Source organism: Schistocerca cancellata, chromosome 3, assembly GCF_023864275.1.
Source record: "Schistocerca cancellata isolate TAMUIC-IGC-003103 chromosome 3, iqSchCanc2.1, whole genome shotgun sequence".
Classification (NCBI taxonomy): Eukaryota; Metazoa; Arthropoda; class Insecta; order Orthoptera; family Acrididae; genus Schistocerca; species Schistocerca cancellata.
The window spans coordinates 677,496,074-677,520,713 of record NC_064628.1 but is presented as its reverse complement, the minus strand read 5'-3'; the positions used below and the strand labels follow the sequence as shown (position 1 = coordinate 677,520,713).

The following is a 24,640-nucleotide window of genomic DNA, read 5'->3' as shown; positions in this document are numbered from 1 at the left end:
AACTTCTGAGCTGTGGCCTTTTTTTTCGCATGTGTTGACACTTTGTTGTTTGAGGCGCCGCCGAGCCCGAGGGTGAAACTGCAGGGCGACTCTCTTTTGCACCATTACAGACCAAGGTTGTAGGCATCTTTAACCAAATTTCGAGCTTATGCGTCGTAGTGCGAAAAACTTTTTCGAAAAAGTGATCCTTTAATTTAGTTGCGGAGTGTATTATCGCTCTGTCCAATCATGTGCATAGGTGTGTGTGTGTGTGTGTGTGTGTGTGTGTGTGTGTGTGTGTGTGTGTGTGTGTTGGGACGTCGCCCCAATGCTTTCAGTCTCTCTCTTGTAATCAATACGGTGACACTGTCAGCGCCGCCATCACGACGAAACTGAGTGTCACATTCTACCCAAGAGAAATGATTAATTCTATTATTCTTGAGTGTGTAACCACATAACGAATATCAGTAGCGCGTGAAAAATTAACTAGTCAGTCACTGGTTTGTGTACATGTGAAGGAAGTGGAGTGGTGACATGCCCCGGGGGGGGGGGGGGGGAGGGGGGGGATGTTAGTGGAAGAGGGCGGACAGTGACTAACCTGGCAGGAAAGACAGGATGAGGTTGCGGTCGTCCTCGTCGAGGTCGCTCCAGCCAGCGACGTCGTCGGGCGTGTTGATGCGGGCGGTGGAGGCGCGCTGCTTGGCGAACACCTCGAACATGCAGGACACGTGGTGCCACAGCTTCATGAGGCCCGGCCCGAACGGGTTGTGTCCCGCCTTGGCGATGCGCAGACCGCCCGCCTCCAGCTTCTGCTTACACTTGCGGCACGTGGCGCGCCCCGACTTGGCGCGGTCCACGAAGAACTTCTTGTCCTCCATCTGCGGCGCATCGCCGCCCTCTCCGCCCATGCTTTCGTCAGACATTTCTGCAAAGAGATAAACAGAACAGCTCTACAGTAGACACCTCAGAGAAACGGAGAATGCCGTTTGATTAGCTTTCAGGATAAACTACTTCAAATGAAGTGAAGGTTCAAGACCAGGAATTCCTGAACAGAAGTTCGTCATATCTGACAACTGTGAAATCCAGGGGCAGAGCTGTTCTTCACAGACGTGGAAAATTCGGATCTGAGTTAGTAGAGCTGCGCTGAACCAAAACCGCCGTCCGGTAGCCCTGGTACAGTACATAAACGACGTAGTAAATTGTAGGGTTACCTGTAGTACTGGCAGAATTGGCAGGAAAAGAAAATAAAAATGGATGTGCCACAGGAAATCAGAGACAACTTTTCGTTTTTTCTCTCTTTGTTTGCTTGTTTGTTTTACACATAATTAGAACCGCACACCGTCCTCTGTTAGTCCATTGTGTATATTATATCTCTACAAAATAATTGTATTTTTTAAGTTAAAAAAATTGTTGACCACGTAAGCTCTATGCTTTTATGTAACCAAAGCAATTACTTGTGACGCAAGTACAGTTTCTATGGACAAACAGAAATATACACTCGTGGAAATTGAAATAAGAACACCGTGAATTCATTGTCCCAGGAAGGGGAAACTTTATTGACACATTCCTGGGGTCAGATACATCACATGATCACACTGACAGAACCACAGGCACATAGACACAGGCAACAGAGCATGCACAATGTCGGCACTAGTACAGTGTATATCCACCTTTCGCAGCAATGCAGGCTGCTATTCTCCCATGGAGACGATCGTAGAGATGCTGGATGTAGTCCTGTGGAACGGCTTGCCGTGCCATTTCCACCTGGCGCCTCAGTTGGACCAGCGTTCGTGCTGGACGTGCAGACCGCGTGAGACGACGCTTCATCCAGTCCCAAACATGCTCAATGGGGGACAGATCCGGAGATCCTGCTGGCCAGGGTAGTTGACTTACACCTTCTAGAGCACGTTGGGTGGCACGGGATACATGCGGACGTGCATTGTCCTGTTGGAACAGCAAGTTCCCTTGCCGGTCTAGGAATGGTAGAACGATGGGTTCGATGACGGTTTAGATGTACCGTGCACTATTCAGTGTCCCCTCGACGATCACCAGTGGTGTATGGCCAGTGTAGGAGATCGCTCCCCACACCTTGATGCCGGGTGTTGGCCCTGTGTGTCTCGATCCTATGCAGTCCTGATTGTGGCGCTCACCTGCACGGCGCCAAACACGCATACGACCATCACTGGCACCAAGGCAGAAGCGACTCTCATCGCTGAAGACGACACGTCTCCATTCGTCCCTCCATTCACGCCTGTCGCGACACCACTGGAGGCGGGCTGCACGATGTTGGGGCGTGAGCGGAAGACGGCCTAACGGTGTGCGGGACCGTAGCCCAGCTTCATGGAGACGGTTGCGAATGGTCCTCGCCGATACCCCAGGAGCAACAGTGTCCCTAATATGCTGGGAAGTGGCGGTGCGGTCCCCTACGGCACTGCGTAGGATCGTACGGTCTTGGCGTGCATCCGTGCGTCGCTGCGGTCCGGTCCCAGGTCGACGGGCACGTGCACCTTCCGCCGACCACTGGCGACAACATCGATGTACTGTGGAGACCTCACGCCCCACGTGTTGAGCAATTCGGCGGTACGTCCACCCGGCCTCCCGCATGCCCACTATACGCCCTCGCTCAAAGTCCGTCAACTGCACATACGGTTCACGTCCACGCTGTCGCGGCATGCTACCAGTGTTAAAGACTGCGATGGAGCTCCGTATGCCACGGCAAACTGGCTGACACTGACGGCGGCGGTGCACAAATGCTGCGCAGCTAGCGCCATTCGACGGCCAACACCGCGGTTCCTGGTGTGTCCGCTGTGCCGTGCGTGTGATCATTGCTTGTACAGCCCTCTCGCAGTGTCCGGAGCAAGTATGGTGGGTCTGACACACCGGTGTCAATGTGTTCTTTTTTACATTTCCAGTAGTGTATAAATATAATTATTGATGTTTTGTACATTTATAAATTTCTTCATCACAATAAATGCAAAAGATTCTTCTTGAAGTCCGAAAGCTGTTTATGAATAAGGTTGGTTGGTTTGGGAAGGAGACCAGACAGCGTGGTCATCAGTCTCATCGAATTAGGGAAGGATGGGGAAGGAAGTCGGCCGTGCCCTTTCAGAGGAACCATCCCGGAATTTGCCTGGAGTGATTTAGGGAAATCACGGAAAACCTAAATCAGGATGGCCGGACGCGGGATTGAACCGTCGTCCTCCCGAATGCGAGTCCAGTGTCTAACCACTGCGCCACCTCGCTCGGTTTTTATGAATAAGAGAAACATGTTCTATATAAGCTCGACGAAGTATTGAAAAAATGATATATTTTGTCTCGCATTTTTTTTAGATATTTTGAAGAAATTGCGTGTTCTAGTTCTATATGATAAATCTGTATTTTTTCTATTTTTACCACAACAGACCTCTCTTTCACGTTACAAATCAACAATCCTCGAATAAACGTGAATTAAACATTGACTGTTTCAGTTTTGCTGTAAATATTGTTTATTCTTTAGCAACAGACAGGAGGATAACCATGTGGAACAAAAATGTTCCCCCCATGAACCATGGACCTTGCCGTTGGTGGGGACGCTTGCGTGCCTCAACGATACAGATAGCCGTACCGTAGGTGCAACCACAACGGAGGGGTATATGTTGAGAGGCCAGACAAACGTGTGGTTCCTGAAGAGGGGCAGCAGCCTTTTCAGTAGTTGCAGGGGCAACAGTCTGGATGATTGACTGATCTGGCCTTGTAACAACCAAAACGGCCTTGCTTTTGTGGTACTGCGAACGGATGAAAGCAAGGGGAAACTACAGCCGTAATTTTTCCCGAGGGCATGCAGCTTTACTCTATGGTTAAATGATGATGGCATCCTCTTGGGTAAACTATTCCGGAGGTAAAATAGTCCCCCATTCGGATCTCCGGGCGGGGACTACTCGGGAGGACGTCGTTATCAGGAGAAAGAAAACTGGCATTCTACGGATCGGAGCGTGGAATGTAAGATCCCTTAATCGGGCAAGTAGGTTAGAAAATTTAAAAAGGGAAATGGATAGGTTAAAGTTAGATATGGTGGGAATTAGTGAAGTTCGGTGGCAGGAGGAACAAGACTTCTGGTCAGGTGACTACAGGGTTATAAACACAAAGTCAAATAGGGGTAATGCAGGAGTAGGTTTAATAATGAATAAAAAAAATAGGAGTGCGGGTAAGCTACTACAAACATCATAGTGAACGCATTATTGTGGCCAAGATAGACACGAAGCCCACGCCTACCACAGTAGTACAAGTTTATATGCCAACTGGCTCCGCAGATGATGAAGAAATTGAAGAAATGTATGATGAGATAAAAGAAATTATTCAGGTAGTGAAGGGAGACGAAAATTTAATAGTCATGGATGACTGGAATTCGACAGTAGGAAAAGGGAGAGAAGGAAACATAGGTGAATTTGGATTGGGGCTAAGAAATGAAAGAGGAAGCCGTCTGTTAGAATTTTGCACAGAGCATAACTTATTCATAGCTAACACTTGGTTCAAGAATCATAAAAGAAGGTTGTATACATGGAAGAATCCTGGTGATACTAAAAGGTATCAGATTATATAATGGTAAGACAGAGACTTAGGAGCCAGGTTTTAAATTGTAGGACATTTCCAGGGGCAGATGTGGACTCTGACCACAATCTATTGGTTATGAACTGTAGATTCAAACTAAAGAAATTGCAAAAAGGTGGGAATTTAAGGAGATGGGACCTTGGTAAACTGACTAAACCAGAGGTTGTACAGAGTTTCAGGTAGAGCATAAGGGAACAATTGACAGGAATGGGGGAAAGAAATACAGCAGAAGATGAATGGGTAGCACTGAGGGATGAAGTAGTGAAGGCAGCAGAGGATCAAGTAGGTAAAAAGAAGAGGGCTGATAGAAATCCTTGGGTAACAGAAGAAATATTGAATTTAATTGATGAAAGGAGAAAATAATAAAATGCAGTAAATGAAGCAGGCAAAAAGGAATACAAACGTCTCAAACACGAGATCGACAGGAAGTGCAAAATGGCTAAGCAGGCATGGTTAGAGGACAAATGTAATGATGTGGAGGCTTATCTCACTAGGGGTAAGATAGATACCGCCTACAGGAAAATTAAAGAGACCTTTGGAGATAAGAGAACAACTTGTATGAATATCAAGAGCTCAGATGGAAACCCAGTTCTAAGCAAAGAGGGGAAAGCAGAAAGGTGGAAGGACTATATAGCGGGTCTATAAAAGGGCGATGTACTTGAGGACAATATTATGGAAATGGAAGAGGATGTAGATGAAGATGAAATGGGAGATACGATACTGCGTGAAGAGTTTGACAGAGCACTGAAAGACCCGAGTCGAAACAAGGCCCCGGGAGTAGACAACATTCCACTAGAACTACTGACGGCCTTGGGAGAGCCAGTCCTGACAAAACTCCACCATCTGGTGATCAAGATGTACGAGACAGGTGAAATACCCTCAGACTTCAAGAAGAATATAATAATTCCAATCCCAAAGAAAGCAGGTGTTGACAGATGTGAAAATTACCGAACTATCAGTTTAATAAGTCACAGCTGCAAAATACTAACACGAATTATTTACAGACGAATGGAAAAACTGGTAGAAGACGACCTCGGGGAAGATCAGTTTGGATTCCGTAGAAATGTTGGAACACGTGGGGCAATACTGACCTTACGACTTATCTTACAAGAAAGATTAAGGAAAGGCAAACCTACGTTTCTAGCATTTGTAGACTTAGCATTTGACAATGTTGACTGGAATATTCTCTTTCAAATTCTAAAGGTGGCAGGGGTAAAATACAGGGAGCGAAAGGCTATTTACAATTTGTACAGAAACCAGATGGCAATTATAAGAATCGAGGGGCATGAAAGGGAAGCAGTGGTTGGGAAGGGAGTGAGACAGGGTTGTAGCCTCTCCCCGATGTTATTCAATCTGTATATTCAGCAAGCAGTAAAGGAAACAAAAGAAAAGTTCGGAGTATGTATTAAAATCCATGGAGAAGAAATAAAAACTTTGAGGTTCGTCGATGACATTGTAATTCTGTCAGAGACAGCGAAGGACATGGAAGAGCAGTTGAATGGAATGGACAGTGTCTTGAAAGGAGGATATAAGATGAACATCAACTAAAGCAAAACGAGGATAATGGAATGTAGTCGAATTAAGTCGGGTGATGCTGAGGGAATTAGATTAGGAAATGAGACACTTAAAGTAGTAAAGGAGTTTTGCTATTTAGGGAGTAAAATAACTGACGATGGTCGAAGTAGAGAGGATATAAAATGTAGACTGGCAATGGCAAGGAAATCGTTTCTGAAGAAGAGAAATTTGTTAACATCGAGTATAGATTTAAGGGTCAGGAAGTCATTTTTGAAAGTATTTGTATGGAGTGTAGCTATGTATGGAAGTGAAACGTGGACGGTAAATAGTTTGGACAAGAAGAGAATAGAAGCTTTCGAAATGTGGTGCTACAGAAGAATGTTGAAGATTAGGTGGGTAGATCACGTAACTAGTGAGGAGGTATTGAATAGGATTGGGGAGAAGAGAAGTTTGTGGCACAACTTGACTAGAAGAAGGGATCGGTTGGTAGGACATGTCCTGAGGCATCAATGGATCACAAATTTAGCATTGGGGGGCAGCGTGGAGGGTAAAAATCGTAGAGGGAGACCAAGGGATGAATACACTAAGCAGATTCAGGAGGATGTAGGTTGCAGTAGGTACTGGGAGATGAAGGAGCTTGCACAGGATACACTGGCATGGAGAGCTGCATCAAACCAGTCTCAGGACTGAAGACCACAACAACAACAGATTACGAAGTCCTTTGCATATCCTCACACAGTTTCTAGACTGTACACCAGTTCCGATTACTAAGGGAACATAGTAAGACAGTGACCGCTTACTCAAACAAAGGGATCGGAATGAGGTAACGCCCCACAGGTATGCAACGCACCTAACACGCTGGTAATGCGGTTACGATCTTAACTGACGAAGGTTACTAGAGAAACTATAGTGGTTTACGTTTACTTCTGATAATCTGGGATAGTCTACGGCAGTTTTCTCTAGTAGTTACAAGTCGTGATCAACAATTAGAATCTCTGAACGTAATTAGGGCACCACCTGCAGAAGCCAGTTGGGACACCTTCAGATATAATTAAGTTTTGATGTCCTGCCGACACCGTTGATGATGTCGTCCCGGGAATGCTGCCCTTTTTTGCCTCTCATTGAATCTCTCGACAACGCAACTAGTCGTCATCGCGTGGTCTCTTCGCACTGCAAGGCGAGGGACGAATGAGGTTGTATAAAATGGGTATCCAAAAGTCTAACAGTGCGATGCAGTACGTTATGGGGCGACTGATGGCAAGCACGAGTTAATTTTGTAGAAGCACTGCCCCCAAGTAGGACAGAAAAATTTAGGCTAGTACGACGTAATCTTCCACTGTAACTTCCGGTCAAAATGTTCTCACTTCACGAAGTTCACGTCATTTAACACAAATTTTCGATTTTCGTAAGTAGTAGTTTTCAAAGATATTACACATTGTGGTATTTCCTGTAGGCAAAAAATCTCAATCAGTCACTCAGATTAAATCCTCTTGTTTCAGTTGGATGGCTTTATACATTCTTCAAAGTAAATACTTTCGAAATAAAATTCATAGTTCAGGTACACACATTTGCAATATCATATTCGCCTCGATGTTTAATTTCACATTATTCACATATTTATATTTATTTGTTATAGATCAACCCTTATATCGAATATGTACGTTTACGTATATGTTCGTGGTTGAATAACAACAGAGATCGGTTCATTTTGCACACAGAACATTTTTCATTTCAATAACAATGAGATTTCATATTTTAATAACAGGAACAAGAAACGGCCACAATGTCGACGGCTTCTTCTCCCAGCGCGTGGCTTTCGGCTCAGTGATAATGACGTACAAGCGTTTTAGCTTCCAGCACCCACGTCTTTAACTCCGACACCCTCACGTCTGCTTCCTCACAAACACACACACACACACACACACACACACACACACACACACACACACACACACACACAGCTTCTCGTGACTAAAGATGTCTCATTCTACAGATTATTAGCATATATTGCCATATGCTGTAGTGGGCTTGTGAGAGAGACATGAATGACGCCTCTGTTTACGTCGTACATGTGTGTTTGAGAATTTAATTTACGCATATACACGCAGACAAACTCTCGAAAACAATACACACAGAAAAATTATCTTCCGATATCGACGTAAGTGGCTGCCGTTATCTGTTTACTTGGCGAGTCAGTCATGTGCCGTCAGAGTATTCTTTTAGCCAGGCGAGTCCCCTGCGCGTGCAGCGGCGGGCGCCGGCGACAGACGCGTTAGCAGATCGCAAACAGGAAATCGTGAAACGGCGAAACGGCTGCGCGTGGGAGTTACCACGCATCAACGCCGGCCCGGGGGCGGCACTGTTTTCCTCGGGAGGAGGGTGCCGAGCATGGGAATCCATTAAGAGCGGCCGTCGCTTTATGTACAGATGGTATCGCGGCGCGGCACCCACGTCCAGCGACAGCAGAATCTATTAACGAGGTCCCCGGCCCGCCGGCACCTGCCATCAATAAAAGAACGAAAGCGCGACGACAGCCGGCCGCGGGGGTTCAGGCGGCTGCGCGAAAAGCGGATCTTCAGGAAAGCGTTACTGCCTGCAGAGCTCTGTAAAAGGCCAAACGAAGCCTCAGAGGTCCAACTATCGCTTTTTACTGCTAGTGTCAGTCCGCGTGGAATGTGGCAACAAGCTTTTTCCCAATAGACATCTACTGACCAAGGGCGTGTTCAGGATCTATAGATCCATAGGCTGAACCTGTGGTATGGAACCTACAACGGGAAATTTTGTGAAAACTAACCAGTAACAACAGCATTTTAGAGCAATTTTTAATTAAAAGCCTATAACGCAGCAATCAAGGTGTGTTGTTAATCGTATAAAATTTTACTGATGACGCAAAAAAGTGTAATTCAAATCAAGGTATTTGAAACAATTTATAGACGTCGTTATGAATAACTAGTTTTTTTTAAATAACAAAGCTGTGGGCCATAATTTATTACATCGTATCTAATTGCTTACACTGCTGAAGCTATGCAAGCCTGTAGGTAGCCAGTCACAAGTAACAGGAGAAAGTCTAAAGGCTATCACCACCACCACCACCACCACCACCACCACCACCACCCAGCCAGCCAAGCGTGGCCGTGGCAAAGTCTGATTAAGTGGAAAAATAAAGAAAAGAGAAATTGCACGTTTCTAATATGTATGGGAGTTGGATATGCGTCCTAATCTCCAACTCCACTCCCCCACTCCCCCACTCCCCCCCTCCCCCCTTCCCCTCTCCCCTCTCCCCCCCTGTATTAATGTACCGTATTTCATTTTAGTTAAATAATCGTACATCGCATTTAGATTGAAATAATTCCTCTTGCTTTATTCCTAAATGTAACGTTAAAATCTTTTATCTCTGGAAATGGAGATACTCTGTAGATGAACTAATTTAAAATCTTTGGTACTACAAAATGCCACTGCACTACATATATATCTTTGTAGCTGGTGATCGCTTAACAGCCGAAAACCGGTTAGCGAAATAAATATTGTAGAACATTACACCAGGGCTGCGTGTGTTTTCATTCATACTGAAAATTGCAAAGAGTCACCTGACTGAAGGAAAGCCAACAGTAACGATAATTATCGTCTGAGGACCAATGTTCCACACACTAGTATCGTTCGAACAGCGCATTGACATACCGCCCAAGCTGAGCCAGACCTGGATCGTACCTCCGCCACCGATTACTGGCCGATAGCCTGGTTAGTTGGTAACTGACGATGACTGCGTCAACACTGAAGGGTCGTCTGCGGCGGAGGCGCATTTTCAACAACCGTGCACTGAACGGTGTGCTCCGAACCACGCGTGCCTGCAACATCACTGTACTCTCATCAGATCTGCCGTAGATCGCCGCCCATCCTGCTTTACAGGGCACGCAAGCTTCCGAAACCTACCTTCTATAATGAAGTATGGACGTTAATGACTTTTCTCCTTCTCGTGGTTTCGCCGACCTTCAGTCACATTCCACAGATGCTATCTGTAGACCCATGAGTACGAGATACTTGATCCCAGATGCCGGGCCATAACATGTCCTTTTGGAAGTGTCTTACGTCTGCTTATTTTCACCATTTGCGGCCATTATAATTGCTATAAAAACCTGTAACTGCTTTGAAGCACTTTGTCCTGAACAAAATACTTTTAAGGGAAGTATGTTATTTTAAGCAGTTCCATATTTAGAATAGAACTGACAAATATGCTTTATTTTCAGGGTTTTCTTGTTGCGGTCCATACATCGCCAGCCATCTGCTTTTAAATTCGACAGCCGCTGTATTTTCTTTGGTAAGTTAGATTTTTGTTCCACGAACATCTACGTAGAGTATCTGCACAGCTGCACTTGCGGTTTCTTTTATGAAAGTTTACAGCAAAAGGAGATGTTAATCCGAGGATCCACTTCCCCTGCCAGTGACTTATACCTGCCGAAACACACTAACACTCATTGTGTCTTGAGTATGGAATGGTTTCAATCTTTTAATGCTATCGTAAGTATGCAGCTGGGTGCAGTTTACATATTTAACTACCGAGCGAGGTGGCGCAGTGGTTAGCACACTGGACTCTCATTCGGGAGGACGACGGTTCAATCCCACGTCCGGCCATCCTGATTGAGGTTTTCCGTGATTTCCCTAAATCGCTCCAGGCAAATGCTGGGCTGGTTCCTTTGAAAGGGCACGGCCGACTTCCTTCCCCGTCCTTCCCTAATCCGATGAGACCGATGACCTCGCTGACTGGCCTCCTGCCTCAAAACAACCCAACCCATATTTCAACCGAGAACGTCATGTGGTCTAGTTGAGGAAATGCAGCAGGAAGAATCAAGATATTCATCGTATTACCGCAAGATGCGGCCACATTTAACCTCCTAAGAGATCCAATACGCTAAAAGCTCATACTTTCGTTACGTTTGCCTGGCTTTGTTTCCTGCCTCGTTGCGTAATTTTTCTCATAGCTTTTGCCCTGTTGCCCGTAATTACCTGTTTAATCGTACCGCACAATGGCATCTTACAATTAAAGTACTCAGCCAAAGGCGGAAAAATGTGAGAATCTGTTCAGTACACTTTACTACTGCAGCAAACGTCTTTTTTACTGTGCATTTCCGTAAGCCAATATCACTATTCTGCTAATAATTACATGTCAGACATTCAGATTGATCTTATCAGCCTTTATCATTTACCTCTAACCTACATCACATGATGTTCTGCAGAAGATCCATGTCGTTGATCGCCCCATTTTACCATCGAAGTTTGAGTCGTCTTGGTAGGCTTTTCACGTCTAGACTTCTTCCACGAATCTTTTGTCGCTTACAAGAAGTTGCATTTGGCCCCGACACTGTAGCTGCCTGACTAATTTCTACTGGATCTGCGACAATCCACGCGTCCAGAATCTTTGTTCTAATTCGACACGTGATTTGCAGCTTCTCCTATTGATACTAAATCCGACTATTTTCAAATATCATCAGTTTCCAATTTTTCTCTGACTCATTGTCCAATTATCTGAGTCACATAATAGTACGCACCAGATCACTGTTACAAAAAATGGTTCAAATGGCTCTGAGCACTATGTGACTCAACTGCTGAGGTCATTAGTCCCCTAGAACTTAGAACTAGTTAAACCTAACTAACCTAAGGACATCACAAACATCCAAGCCCGAGGCAGGATTCGAACCTGCGACCGTAGCGGTCTTGCGGTTCCAGACTGCAGCGCCTTTAACCGCACGGCCACTCCGGCCGGCTGTTACACACACTCTTAATTATTTTCTTTTCCTTGACAGCAACTTACTACTATACATTTTCTATAAGATATACGTGCATCTCTCGGCAGTTTTTATCCTTACTCAAAATTTCTGCTCCACGCTTTCATTCCAGTTTACTTACGTTCGCAGGTAGTTTAATGAACTCAACATCTTTAGCTTCATATCCTCCACTGCGTTTATGTCACCCTTCCAACCTTCTGCATTTTTTATAGTTGTATGTACATCGTTTTCTCTTTATTAATTCCAAATCTAACTTCTCGCACTTCATGTATCAGGGTTTCAGTGTGATTTAACATAATGGCGTAAGTAACAACGTTCACTCGCGCACGTGATTTAACGCTACATTACTAAACCATCGTAAAATTTAAGATTGCAGTTGGTACCAATTCGGAGTTCCCGCCAATCTGGTATTGTCAGTATAGGGTGTGAGACAGATCATTTTGTACTTATTTTGTATGTGACATACTACTGGATACGTTATAAGCGTTATTACCTTCTGCATAAACTATAAATTAGGATTTCCTTTGAATAAAGCATGTAGTAGTAAAATATACGATGGTTTAGTAACACTAACATTTTTTCCCTTTAGTATTCTAGCATTAATATTTAAATCTGTTTCCTGATATTTATGTTTGTTTACTCTCATTTGCACCCGTTAATTCATTGTAAAGCACTAAAATCTGATGACCTGAGAAGGGAATAATTATTTCATGAGTTTGTCAGAGGCGCTATTCATTTTGATCTATGTAATTCGTGGTCAAAACTGTATGTTGTGGCTGCTGTTTATAACAGAATATACTCTGCTAAAGATGAAAATGGTGCAGTAGTGCTTCATTTAGCGTCTAAGTCTACATGTTTGATAGTTTTATATGAGAATATAAAGCAAGGAATACGCGAAACCGGAAACAGATATATGTAGTCACGGCTACGGCGCCCAACGAGACCAGATAAACAATCAGCACCACAATGGGTAAGACATTTGATCAACGAGTTCCTCTCCACTAATGCACATGAATGTTACTCGTGCTTGCAGTTAACACCTTTTCGTATGTATTAATAGACTAAATCACTTGCGTGGATTTAATTAGTGTGTGTAAAAATAAAGATAAGACGACTCACTTTACAAGCTAACAGCCTTCCCTACACTATCTGTCCGTATGAATTACTGATCGTACGCCTGTCCCTCTGAGCGCTACACTCCTGATAACACTACGGAAAAAAAGGGTCTTGAGAATGCCTTAGCTTCTTGATGGTGGCAGGTGCAGACCCCGCAACGGAAATTTAATTCATTTATCTCGTAAATGAACTGACTGACTGAAGTGCAGTGCAATGCCTAGATTGTTTCGAGAGCTGACTATGCGTGATGCCCAGAACCATAATGAATATTTTTAATAACGTGACTGATTCTAGTGACGTAATTATTTTATTTTGATAAAATTACTCTCGGCAACCATTAACTTTTAACGAAATAATTTGGGACCCCGTAAATAAATTTTATTTTTAGCTCTCTATGCAGAGAATTGTTTGGCAAACTGCAAGCCTGACAGCACTGAGCTGTTTCAGTCGAGAAGGCTGTTCCACAAATTGTTTGTTCGTCTTGATTGTGATGATAAAATTAGTTCAGCGTTTGTGAATCTGATAATTCGAGAACAATTCCAACAAATATAACGGAACTCACCGAGTAAATTTCAGCCTTTTTTTGTACTTTTCCTTTTCCTAACCCTAGAGATGAATCGAGCTGGGGGAATATTGATCCACTGAGAAGTCCGGAATTTCCCAGCTATTAATCAAATGTACTGACAGTGAGACCATTGCTGACTAACGAGGAGAACGCGGCTAGTATCATAACTCTGTTTCCCAGAAACTTCGCTTGTTGGAAGAGGGCTCAAAAATAAGTGTGTGTGTCTCAAGTTATCTGCCTTTTACGAGCATATGCTTCAACCAAAGCTGTGGCACAGTGCCTAGCACCGCGGCTTCACAGTTTGGCGCCCCGTGTTCGAAACCTGATTATTATTTTTGCTTTTATTTTCCATTTACCCGTGTACGCAGAAGATTACTACACGAATGTCTTTCAACGTATACTGAAATAACGTCCTTCTTACTGGTCTACTAATTGTATCACTGCTGAATGATGTAAAAAAAAAGTAAATGAATGGAAAAGTATTTGAAACTGTTTTCGGTGAAATTCCTCTACAGTATCTTGATTCACAACCAACTGCGAGCGCCAGTTTTCCGAGAGAGAGATCCGTTATGCGTGGTCTGCCGCAAAATTATTGACAACTCGTCAAAGCGTCGTTTATTTCCCGAGTGAGATTCATGCGAAGAAATGTCACTGTGGGAAATCTGCCTTTGGGTGGTTCGGAATTTCTACGTTTTGAATGTTGCTACGATCGGTATCATCCTCAAAAATTAACATAAAAATAAAATATAAGAATCTATATAAGAATGAAATATAAGAATATAAGAACATGAGAACTTAAAAGAGGTTGTACGCCCTGAAAATACTTATACAACGAATGTGTGAGACTTACTGTGAAACACAGTTGTAATTTCACAATTGATATAATGCCCTAGTACCTCCTAACTCGCTAAGAAAAATTCGTGTAGCAACCTTCTGCGGACATGGGTAGATGAACGAAAATATAAAATAAAATAATAACCTGGCTTAGATCATGGGAGGCAAAAGTGAGAGGCCGCCACGTTAGCCACTAAGCTACCGACGTGGGCAAAAAAGATCAAACAAGTGAGAAATGCACTGCGTCTATTTTATAATTATCTTTGTCACTGCACTACATATTGATCTTTGTACCTGGTGATCGCTTAATAGCCGAAAACCGGTTTCTGAAATAATATTGTAGAACATTATACCAGTGTTGTGTGTGTTTTAATTCATAATGAAAATTGCATAGCATCAACTTACTGAAGGAAAGCCAACGGTAACGAAAATTACCGTCTGAGGACCGATGTTCCACACAAGTATCTTTCGAACTGCGCAATAACGTGCCGCACAAGCTGAGCCCGACCCGGATCGAATCTGCGCCACCGATTACTGGCCGATAGCCTGGTTAATTGGTAGCTGACGATGACGCTGCGTCAACACTCCGAAACACGTGTGCCTGCAACGTCATTGTACTCTGTCATCTGTTGTTGTAAATAAGCACCGGACATGTTGAGATGCTGCACCTACAAACGACGAGACCAACAGTTGCTCGCAGCAGTTCCGGTGGAATCTGAGCAACGTTCCTGTATACTAGCCTTCAGTTAAGTTAGAGATCGGTCGTGTCCCTGTTAAACATGTTCTTTCAGATATCCCCAGAACCGAAAGTCACATGGATTCACATCAGTTGATCTTCCAGGCCATGCATCTGGAAAACCTCTGGGAATCACATGTTCGTGGAAGCTTGCATTAAGCAGATCTTTCACTGGGCGAGCGACATGAGGTGTTGACCTATCTTGCATGAAAACAGTGGATACCACACAGTTATGCTCTTCCAATACAGGAATAACGTGCTGTACAAGGACGACTCACTAACGTGCAGACGCCACGGTATACATGCCAGGCCCACTGGACGTATTCTCTTCATGAATAATGGACCGAGAATAAAGGTGCTTGTGAATCCACACAACACAGCCACATACGGTGAGTGTAACAGCTCTTCCTGCGCAATACGCGGTTTAACAGTACTCCAGACGCGCCGAAGTTCTGTGTATTCACTGCACTCTGTAGTGTAAAATGTACGTCACTCCAAAAAATACTGTCCGGCCACGCGTCATCAACTTCGATCCGTGCCAGAAACTGACGACCAAACTCAGAACGTTGCTGCTGATCATGAGGTTTCAGATGCTGCACCGTCTGGCTCTCTTTCCGTATTGCTGACCACGACAGGAACAATTCTCGTGACACCACACGAGCACTAACACTAGTACCAGCCAAGACACGTGCTGCATGGTCAGTTACAGCAATCTCGTCAATAACTTCCTCTTCCAGGTGCCACACCAAGCTCACTCATGTTTTTGAATTCCATTCTCACCTTTAAATCATTTAATGACATCGAGCTCCTCCTCAGACCTATCACACTGCTTGCTATACAGCCATTCGCATTAAACGGTTTCGCCTAAAGCGCACGGTGGCTTCACGTTACCCGTACTGTTCACTCACTTGTCAAATGGCAGAGTGGATGTTATATCGTCATACGATCAGAGTATAGCGCCAGATTTGCACCTGGTGGCCAAAACTGGAACTAATTTTTTCCACACACACACACACACACACACACACACACACACACACACACCCTTCAGTTTTCTACCGTTTCAATCCTCTCTATCAGTATTTTCCCCACAACCTCTGTTATTCTAATTCTCGCGTCCTTGGAGTCGAAAAAGAGAGATACGTTTTAATTCCTCCAAGATTTCTTTCCAGTTCTGTTTCTTCTCGTTTTTTATTACTACTGACAGCCAGAAACAATCAAGCGTATCAATAAGACGCAAATGAAAGCTCACCACTGCTATACGAAAATCTGCGACTAATGAACGTAACTGAAAACTTTTAGCTCTTAAGCCGTTGATGATCTATGCGAGCCTTACACACAGCGGCGTAGGACAGTACTTGTTAGTTATTTGCTGCCGTAACCGACAGCTCTTCTGGTATACACAATTTTCAGTCGACCAGAGCATTCTCCCTAATTAGTACCGGTTGCAGCAGAAGTACCCTGTAAGGAAGCGATGAGCTCGTTAAGAACTTCAGTAGCTCAAATTTAGATTCGCTCATTAAACGTGTTTATGATAAGTGGATGTGGTCTTTTGGTGCCACAGAAGATAATTCTAACAATAGGCTTATAGAGAAGATGAGATCGAGTATCTGGTGGCAAATGAAATACAGAGAACATAGCTCTCAGGCAACTGATTTTCTGAAGCAAACTATCATTTACGGGACGAGGATATAAGTCAAGAGCTCGTAGGAGTGTGTGCTGAAATTATCAATGTTATCCGCCCTCCTACCTGCCATCAAGTTTTCAGAAACAGAGGAATTTCGATATCCCTGACATTAAACAAATTCTATATTATTACAATAACAATAAAGTTCGTCAGCTTGTGATGCCACTTCAGGAGTGGCGGACTGTAGTAATTACTCACGGTAATTTAAGCACAGGAAGAATTCGAGGCCACCGATGACATACAACTTTGATTTTACTTATGAGTTCCTGAATTTTTTATTAATTTTATGTATGATCCGACGGCAGACGCGATATAGTAAATACGAGGCAGTTCAATAAAGAACGATCTGATGGAAAACGCCTCACAAAAGTATTTCTTCAGGTTAGGGAATAGAAAAAAGTTACACGGGGCTAAATCCGGACTATTAGGAGGGTGAGCGATAAATTTCACATCGATTTTTGCAAGATATTCAGTAACACCACCTGTAATACGCCGCTGGGCATTACCGTGGTGCAGCCTGTTTCAAGGATGTGTTGTCTTTGTGCCTCACATGGATTTCAGGGCATCCCTGTACTATTGTCCAGTTACTGATGCGTGTGCAGGTAAAACATGCTGCTAAACCATTCCATGAACATAAAAAAATGATATAACACCACACCGTTTCCGTCATAAGCAATCATTTTTTTGGGAGGAGGGGGGGGGCGATGGGGGATCGGTCTCAAGTGTACGGGTTGATCTCCTGCTGACAACGACCGTCTCCTGCGGTTAGTACAATCAGCCTTCACGTCACAATGACCTACAGTTTAGGCGCCATGTTGCAGTAACATATCTGAGTACCTAAGGCATCAGACGTTCAGGATAGAATGTCTGTTTTGTTGAAGTTGGTTAAGGTTTTCTCGTTCGCTAGTCATGACAGTTCGATACTTGAAATTACAATGGCAAATCGTAATTACGAACGTATTCGGACCACAGACACGTCTATACCGCTACTAAGGTAATTTTCGACATTCTACTACTGTGCCCCCTCAATAGCCAATCTCTCTCGCTTCCCCGCAGTTTGTCATGTTTAATTTCCTTATTTATTCATGCTCCGTGATTTCTTGTGTGTGGCTTTTTTTTTGCTGATTTACCGAGCTTTGGCTGCCGGTTCTTTACAAATTAATTCTCTACAATAACAGCATTTCTGCCACTGATTTCAGAGTTTTATAATTTACGAGGTGTGTTCAATAAGTAATGAAACAATTTTTTTCTGAAAGCAGGTTTTACTCAAGATTCCAATACCACATCACTCCCTATTCCTTTGGCTACAAAACCTATTTTCTGAACGCAATCTCTGTTCAATGCGACGATCTTACGCCACATTATTGGGAGGACCTTTATACCCGCATGTGACCTCTCTACTGGTCGATGTCCGAGCCAACAGCTTGCTTGGCCAGGCACGTAATGCTTCTCTCATCGGGCCAAACGGATGAACGTCGGGCGGTGCGAGATCAGGGCTGTAGAGTGGATGAGGAAAAACAGTTCAATGAAGTTTAGTGAGATCCTCGTGGGGTCTTGAATTGCGATGGAGGAGGATCGTTTGCATTTTTGTGGCGGCGAACACGCTGAAGTCAATTTTCTGATGGTAGCACACTACAATTCCGAGTTGATCCTTGCACCATGACAGGGGACATCCAACGGGATAACCCCTTCAGAGTCCCAGAAGACCGTCGCCACGACCTTATCGGCAGAGGGTGCGGCTCTGAACTACTACTTTGTAGGAGACGTGGTGTGGCGCAAACCCACAGATTTCCGTTTTGATTCCGGTTGTAAGTGATGAACGTATGTTTCACCGCCTTTGACGATGCTCGACAAAAAATTGTCACGATCAGCATCGTAATGCGCAAGTAATTCCGTACAGATGGTCCTTCATTGCCCTTTACTGTGCGTTGTTGTTCGGCGAGGAAACCAGCGAGCACACACCTTTGATTGGTGGACGGGTGTGTCAAGCACTGCCAACAGAGACGTCCAGTTCTGCCGGCGTTTTTTGTGAACTGTTTATCAACTCGAATGATTGTGTCGTCATGTTCCAGCCGTGTGTGGCCGGCGGCACGCAGGATATCGGACAGGTTTGTGCGACCTTCTTGCGATGACGACACACGCCTCGCCCTACGATTAACCGTGCTTTTGTTCACTTCGAGGTCACTGTAGACATTCTGCGAGAGTCTATGAACCTCTGCGACGCTCTGGTTTTCTGCCGAAAGAAACTCAATGACAGTTCTCTTCTTGGAACGGACTTCTGTTACAGATGCCATTTTGAAGGATTCGTATAGCGCCGCCACCTACCGGAACCGCGGGGGCTGAAGCGGGAATATTTAACGATGCCCCATAAAAATTCCACATTTTTCAACGTAAACTGGCCGAGAAAAAAAAGTGTGGCATTACTTATTGAGCGCCCCTCCTATTAAATGTGCGAGTCTACGTGGAGATATATTCATCGGTCTATAGGAAAAGTTTAACTGAGTGTGTAGTCGACTCTTCTTTAAGTCGACTAATCCTGACCCCTCTTTTAGTCACACTTTTCCACCAACAAGCTTGACGCCATGGCGAATTACGACAGCAGTGGGAGGGGGGGGGGGGGTGCTCTAAAGTGTGTTTACTCGAGACATACTTTACGGCTGTCTGTGGCCGCAAACGTATTGCCGTCAATAGTGCTGCGATGTCGCTGCAATACATGGCAATGCTGCGATATGACCGCTCAATGTCGTTAATGCAGAAAGTTGTTACTGGCAGTCGCCAGCATACTGCCAAGATGTTTCTGGTGCTGTCCACCAAGTGCGGAGGATATTTCGTGTTGGTCGAGCGCTGCAGGCACAAGTCACATAAAACACTTTTGGCCTTCAGTTCGAAATGTAGTGCGCGATCGTAAAGACACTTGTCTACAGAACTGTATAAGTGGGCAAACGAGACAAACATAAATTCCATAAATGTGATACGTACGTCTGGTATACAACACTAAATAATATGCACAATCAATTAAACTGAAAGAAGGGGCTTCCGTTGTTACCGTCGTAGTAGATATGCAGTATCAGGCCATAATTTTACTATGTATATGTTCTTAAGATGTATATACTTTCTTTCCAGTATCAGTCCACGAGTGAAAGTTTCGCTCACTTGATAAAGCACATCCACAAAGCCAGATTCTTTTTTCGGTAACTTTTCTTTCATTTTGGAATGCAAATGCATGAGACCTGCACTCAATCACACTATCTCGCTTTCGTCCATTTCGCATTTCGCATAAATACTCCTGGCCCGGAAATATATTAACGCAAACATCGCCAGGCAACAGTGGCGGCAATGTTGTCGCACATGTGGCTGCAAAAGGTGTGTACGCATTTTTTCCATACAACATTACCGGACTATACTGTTAGCAAAATTTAATTTTTTGGCCTTTGTAAATATACCTTCAGGCAACGGTCATGACAGCGGACTGACAGTCTGGTGGCGGTTTTAAACCACGACGGTAAAACGCAGGACCCGTTGGCATAAGTTCTGCTGAAAAATGGTGTGTACATATGACTCAAAAGCAACGAGACTGATGCCGAAAATGTCTACTTACCACATGTCGTTAGCAGTGGACGTAGAACATACTTGAGACTACACCCTTCTTTGTTCATTCGTTCCACTACTCGAAACATTTCTGCGAGTAGTTTTCGGTAAGCTTCCGCTAGAACTCAGTTGTCTTTGCCCTTCAGGTAAGCGCGACACCACCTCCGCAGGAAACTGCTCGTCCATCGTCACAGAGCTGGTTCATCTTCACGATACTTTTAACACCGTGAGGTCACTGTTCACGGTCGAAAATTAGAAGCATAGTAGTAATCCGAAAATAGTCTACTAGTAATCTGTGCAATCTAGCTCACCTTTTGTCGCATTATGTAAGTTAGAGACTGACCACTGTATTAAGGAACACTGTAACGTTATGATGCACAACGAGAAACTACGACGCCATAAACCTGATTATCGACATAGACTTTTCGAACTAACATTTTGGAACGACTGTGAAGATTTAAAACGAGAGCCTTTCGAAAAATTTACTATGTGTCACCATTCTATGATATTTTCATTAATATCACGAAAGCAGAAGAATAGTGTCCGACTTACAGTATCACCTACTCCTCCAGATAATTTGATGATGAGAAAGTCGCTGTCGTTCGGCACTACATTATGTAAGTTATGTTTATTTCAAGAAGGCTCCCGGTGATGGTAACATTTTGGAGCTCTTCCTTATGTTCGAAGTGTTTAGCTGAAGATTATCTCTCACTTTCGCTTAGTTTAATCATGATGTCCACGCAGGAGACACAATCTCCTGTGTGTCTCGGTATTATAGATATTGGTTCACCTTCGATCAGGTTCTCATACAATAATAACGCTGAAAGGTCAGTTACGCTCGTAAATCAGATAGTGTCTCAACAGGACCTGTACTTGAACATTACCTTGAGAAGAGCAGTGCAAGAAACCGTACAGGGTACAATAAATGCTTGCAACAATCCTAAGCCATCAATCAGTATCAAATGTACAGGCTTACTGTCGGGAAAGTGTTGTTTCAGGATAGGTTCGCAAAATGCCTGCAGCCACCCGTATTGGAACGGCTCCGTTGTGACACCCTGCCTACAGCTCAGATTCCGTTATTTCTTGATATCTCTTTAGACAGCCTACTGAAGCATCACCAGATCGTTAATTTTCTACGGAGAATGAAGTACGCCCGTCTATGTGCAAATAAATGCGTGACCAACGGTGAAATTGCTCCTTGGAAAGCATGACGAAGCTTGGGATCCGTCCGACCACGTACGGTACATGACACCACTTCTAGAAGCCACGTACCTAATCAAACCTCTCTATCTTGTAACTACATTTTAAAAATGGTTCAGATTTTTTAAATTGTTTCTCGAAAAAGCGCGTAGCATCACCAAACATGAAGTACGAGAGAATCTTGGCGTTTAATCACCACCACGAAATAATCAAGTTATGCACGTTTTTGAGGAAATTTGATGATTTCTTTATTTTGTCCGTCTCATTTGCATGAATATACAATTTTAGCTGCTGTTATTACCGGTTTCAGGCTGGCACGCTCATTCTCAAACCGCACACCTCGTTATTAACCGTAACTACTCATACGATATCGTGCCGAAAGGCACGAGTAACTTCTGTACTGGAAGTCAAACTGTAGGTAAAAAGTACTCCCACTAATAAGAGCCTATGTATCTACTGTTGTACCTGATTAACACAACCAGTAGCTATTCGCGCATTTTGACACTATATTGTATAAGTTACGGGTCACAATGAAGTGTGTGGTTTGGGAATGGTCGTGTCAGCACGACACCGGTAACCACTGCGGCAAAAATTGTATATTGATGCGACTGGGACGGACAAAATAAAAAAATTTATTAAATTTCCTTAACACTGAACAGCTGCAGAACTACCATCCTGTGGCAGAATGCCTCGGATCAGTACCTAAGTTTTTGTTTCTTTGCAGATACATGACTGCAGAGCTGGTAAAATTTTTAAATCCCACCCCATAGAACCATAGCTCACCGTTATAGGAGCCAAAATAGTATTGTAGCAGCGCACTGATACAGTGAAGAAGGTAGGTTGACTCGTTTTGTTTTAGCTCTTCTTGCGGCGTACTACGGCGCGGTGACTTCAATACGTAGTGTACCACGACTGCGTAGCTAGACCGACAAAACAAACAAAGAAAGCACCTTATTGCGAGCAGACTATTAAATTTTTATGACTACCACTCACACATGTGGGATTGGCCATTTCATTCACAAAGTCAACAAAAATATCGACATTTGTTCTTAAGAGCAGTACCGGGACGCGCTGAGGAGACACTGTGAACCTCACAATCTACTAGCGTGCGAACATTTCTTTCCGTATATCCGTTTGCTCTGAGCTACGGCGTGCACACGGCCGGCAGAGACGTGGAAAACGTGACGCGTGCACAGCCAATGGAAACTACTATTGTAGATTCAGCGGTCCGGAAATACTGTGCATAGGGCAGCCGTGCCAACTCGGCGGCTGTCCGGCGAGCTGTTGAGTAGGTGGTTTGTTTGGCCAAGTACGGAGACGGCACGCCGGCACCTGGGCGGCGCTTTTAAGTCGACATCGACGAGTGACACTTCCCACCCATCTACCAATCAGCATCTGTATAGTGCGTCTGATATACATTGCGCGACTAAAAAAAAGACGAACCACTGAAAAGAGGAGGAAGAAATGAAATGTAACTTTCCGCGTTTCGACGGTATGTGCTATTTCAGTGCTTACAAAATCGTGTCAAATATGTAAAGAACTTGACAGTATGAGCCCACTTAGTGTCACGTTGCATCTCCTCTGGCCTCGACGTATGCTGTGATTCGGTTGAAAGAGAGTATCACAAAGCCATTGTACCCTTTCCTGAGGCAAGCTGGCCCATAACTGTTGTAACTGGTCCCCATCCTGGATACTGGCACTGAGATGGAGTTTACGCCCGAGGTAAATGTAAATGTCGTGTGACTAGGGCCTCCCGTCGGGTAAACCGTTCGCCGGGTGCAAGTGTTTCGATTTGACGCCACTTCGGCGACTTGTGCGTCGATGGAGATGAAATGCTGATAATTAGGACAACACCCAGCCCCTAAGCGGAGATAATCTCCGATCCAGCGGAGAATCGAACCCGGGCCCTTAGGATTGACATTCTGTCGCGCTGACCACTCAGTTACAGGGGGGGGGGGGGGGGCGGACTCGTCCGAAGTGGTCCCCATACATTCTATCGGGGACAGAACTGAAGACCTGGCCACGGGAATACCTCATCATCTCGCAGACAGTTCGCAGAAACAATTGCCAGGCGTTGATGAACAATACCTTGCTGAAAAATGACACCACGGTACTGTCGCATGAGACGTAACACACAAGGACCTAGAATGTCCATGACGTGCCGTTGTGCCGTCGGATTTCCCTCAGTTAATACCAGCTGTGACGTGAAGTCGCTCCTTTACTCGCCAACAATGGTCATCAGCGATAGTGCAGAACCGTGAATGATCGGTGGACACAGTTGCAACGTCGTTGTTCAACAGTTCATGCTTCTCGATCACGAAACCACTCCAAACGCAGCCGTCTGTGTTGTGTCGACGGCAGTCCTGGTCCGGCTGCTGCTAGTCTCCAGCCAATGGTGTGGAATGACAGAATGATGCAGGGCGTCCATCGCTTGATCTAGTATGGCACGTGCAGATGTGGATGGGTTAGGATATGCTTCGTGCACAGTACGGTGATCCTCCCTTGGGGTGGTTAGACATTGTCAACCGGAACCGTGACGACAAGTATGCCAGCGTTTGCGTTCCCATGGGCCACTGCCATATCCCAAATGGAGACCCACAATGAGACCAATTTCAAATTTGTTACATCCTAATAACACTATCTCATACGTGTACGTGGCATCGCGGTGTCCCAGTGACCACTCAACATCTGACGCTGTTGACGCCCCTTATAAACACTACCAGGCTTGGTAAAATCAGTAAACACCAACAACACTAATGCACTCTGGTAGCGTAGCCGGAAGTGCAAATCCAATCATTTACACACTCACCAACGGTGTGCGCGTGAAAAAAGTTACAATGACATCCTATGACATTGTTTTATTAGGCCGTGTGTCTTTATCGGCGACAAGTACTTTAACTCTCCACGCGAGCTGTCAAGAGTCGTGGAGTGAGGAAATAATGTTCTCTTATGTGAGCGCAAGTCATTGTCTTCACTCCTACGTCTATACTCTGCAACGCAACTGATGGTGCATAGAGGAGTGTGCTTTGTACACCAGTGTAACTTTCCCCCTT

The 24,640-nt window shown here is 44.5% G+C and overlaps 1 protein-coding gene across 7 annotated transcripts in view; it reads right to left on the bottom strand.

Moving 5' to 3' along the window:
- The window catches only part of LOC126175652 (DNA ligase 3), a 644,184-nt gene that overhangs the window by 386,037 nt on the left and 233,507 nt on the right, over positions 1–24,640 (bottom strand). For all 7 annotated transcript variants that reach the window (XM_049922552.1, XM_049922551.1, XM_049922546.1 and 4 more), the window contains one exon: positions 578–904. In XM_049922552.1, coding sequence (XP_049778509.1) covers positions 578–902 — 325 coding nt within the window. In that variant the 5' untranslated portion in view covers positions 903–904. The remainder of the gene's footprint in view (positions 1–577; positions 905–24,640) is intronic.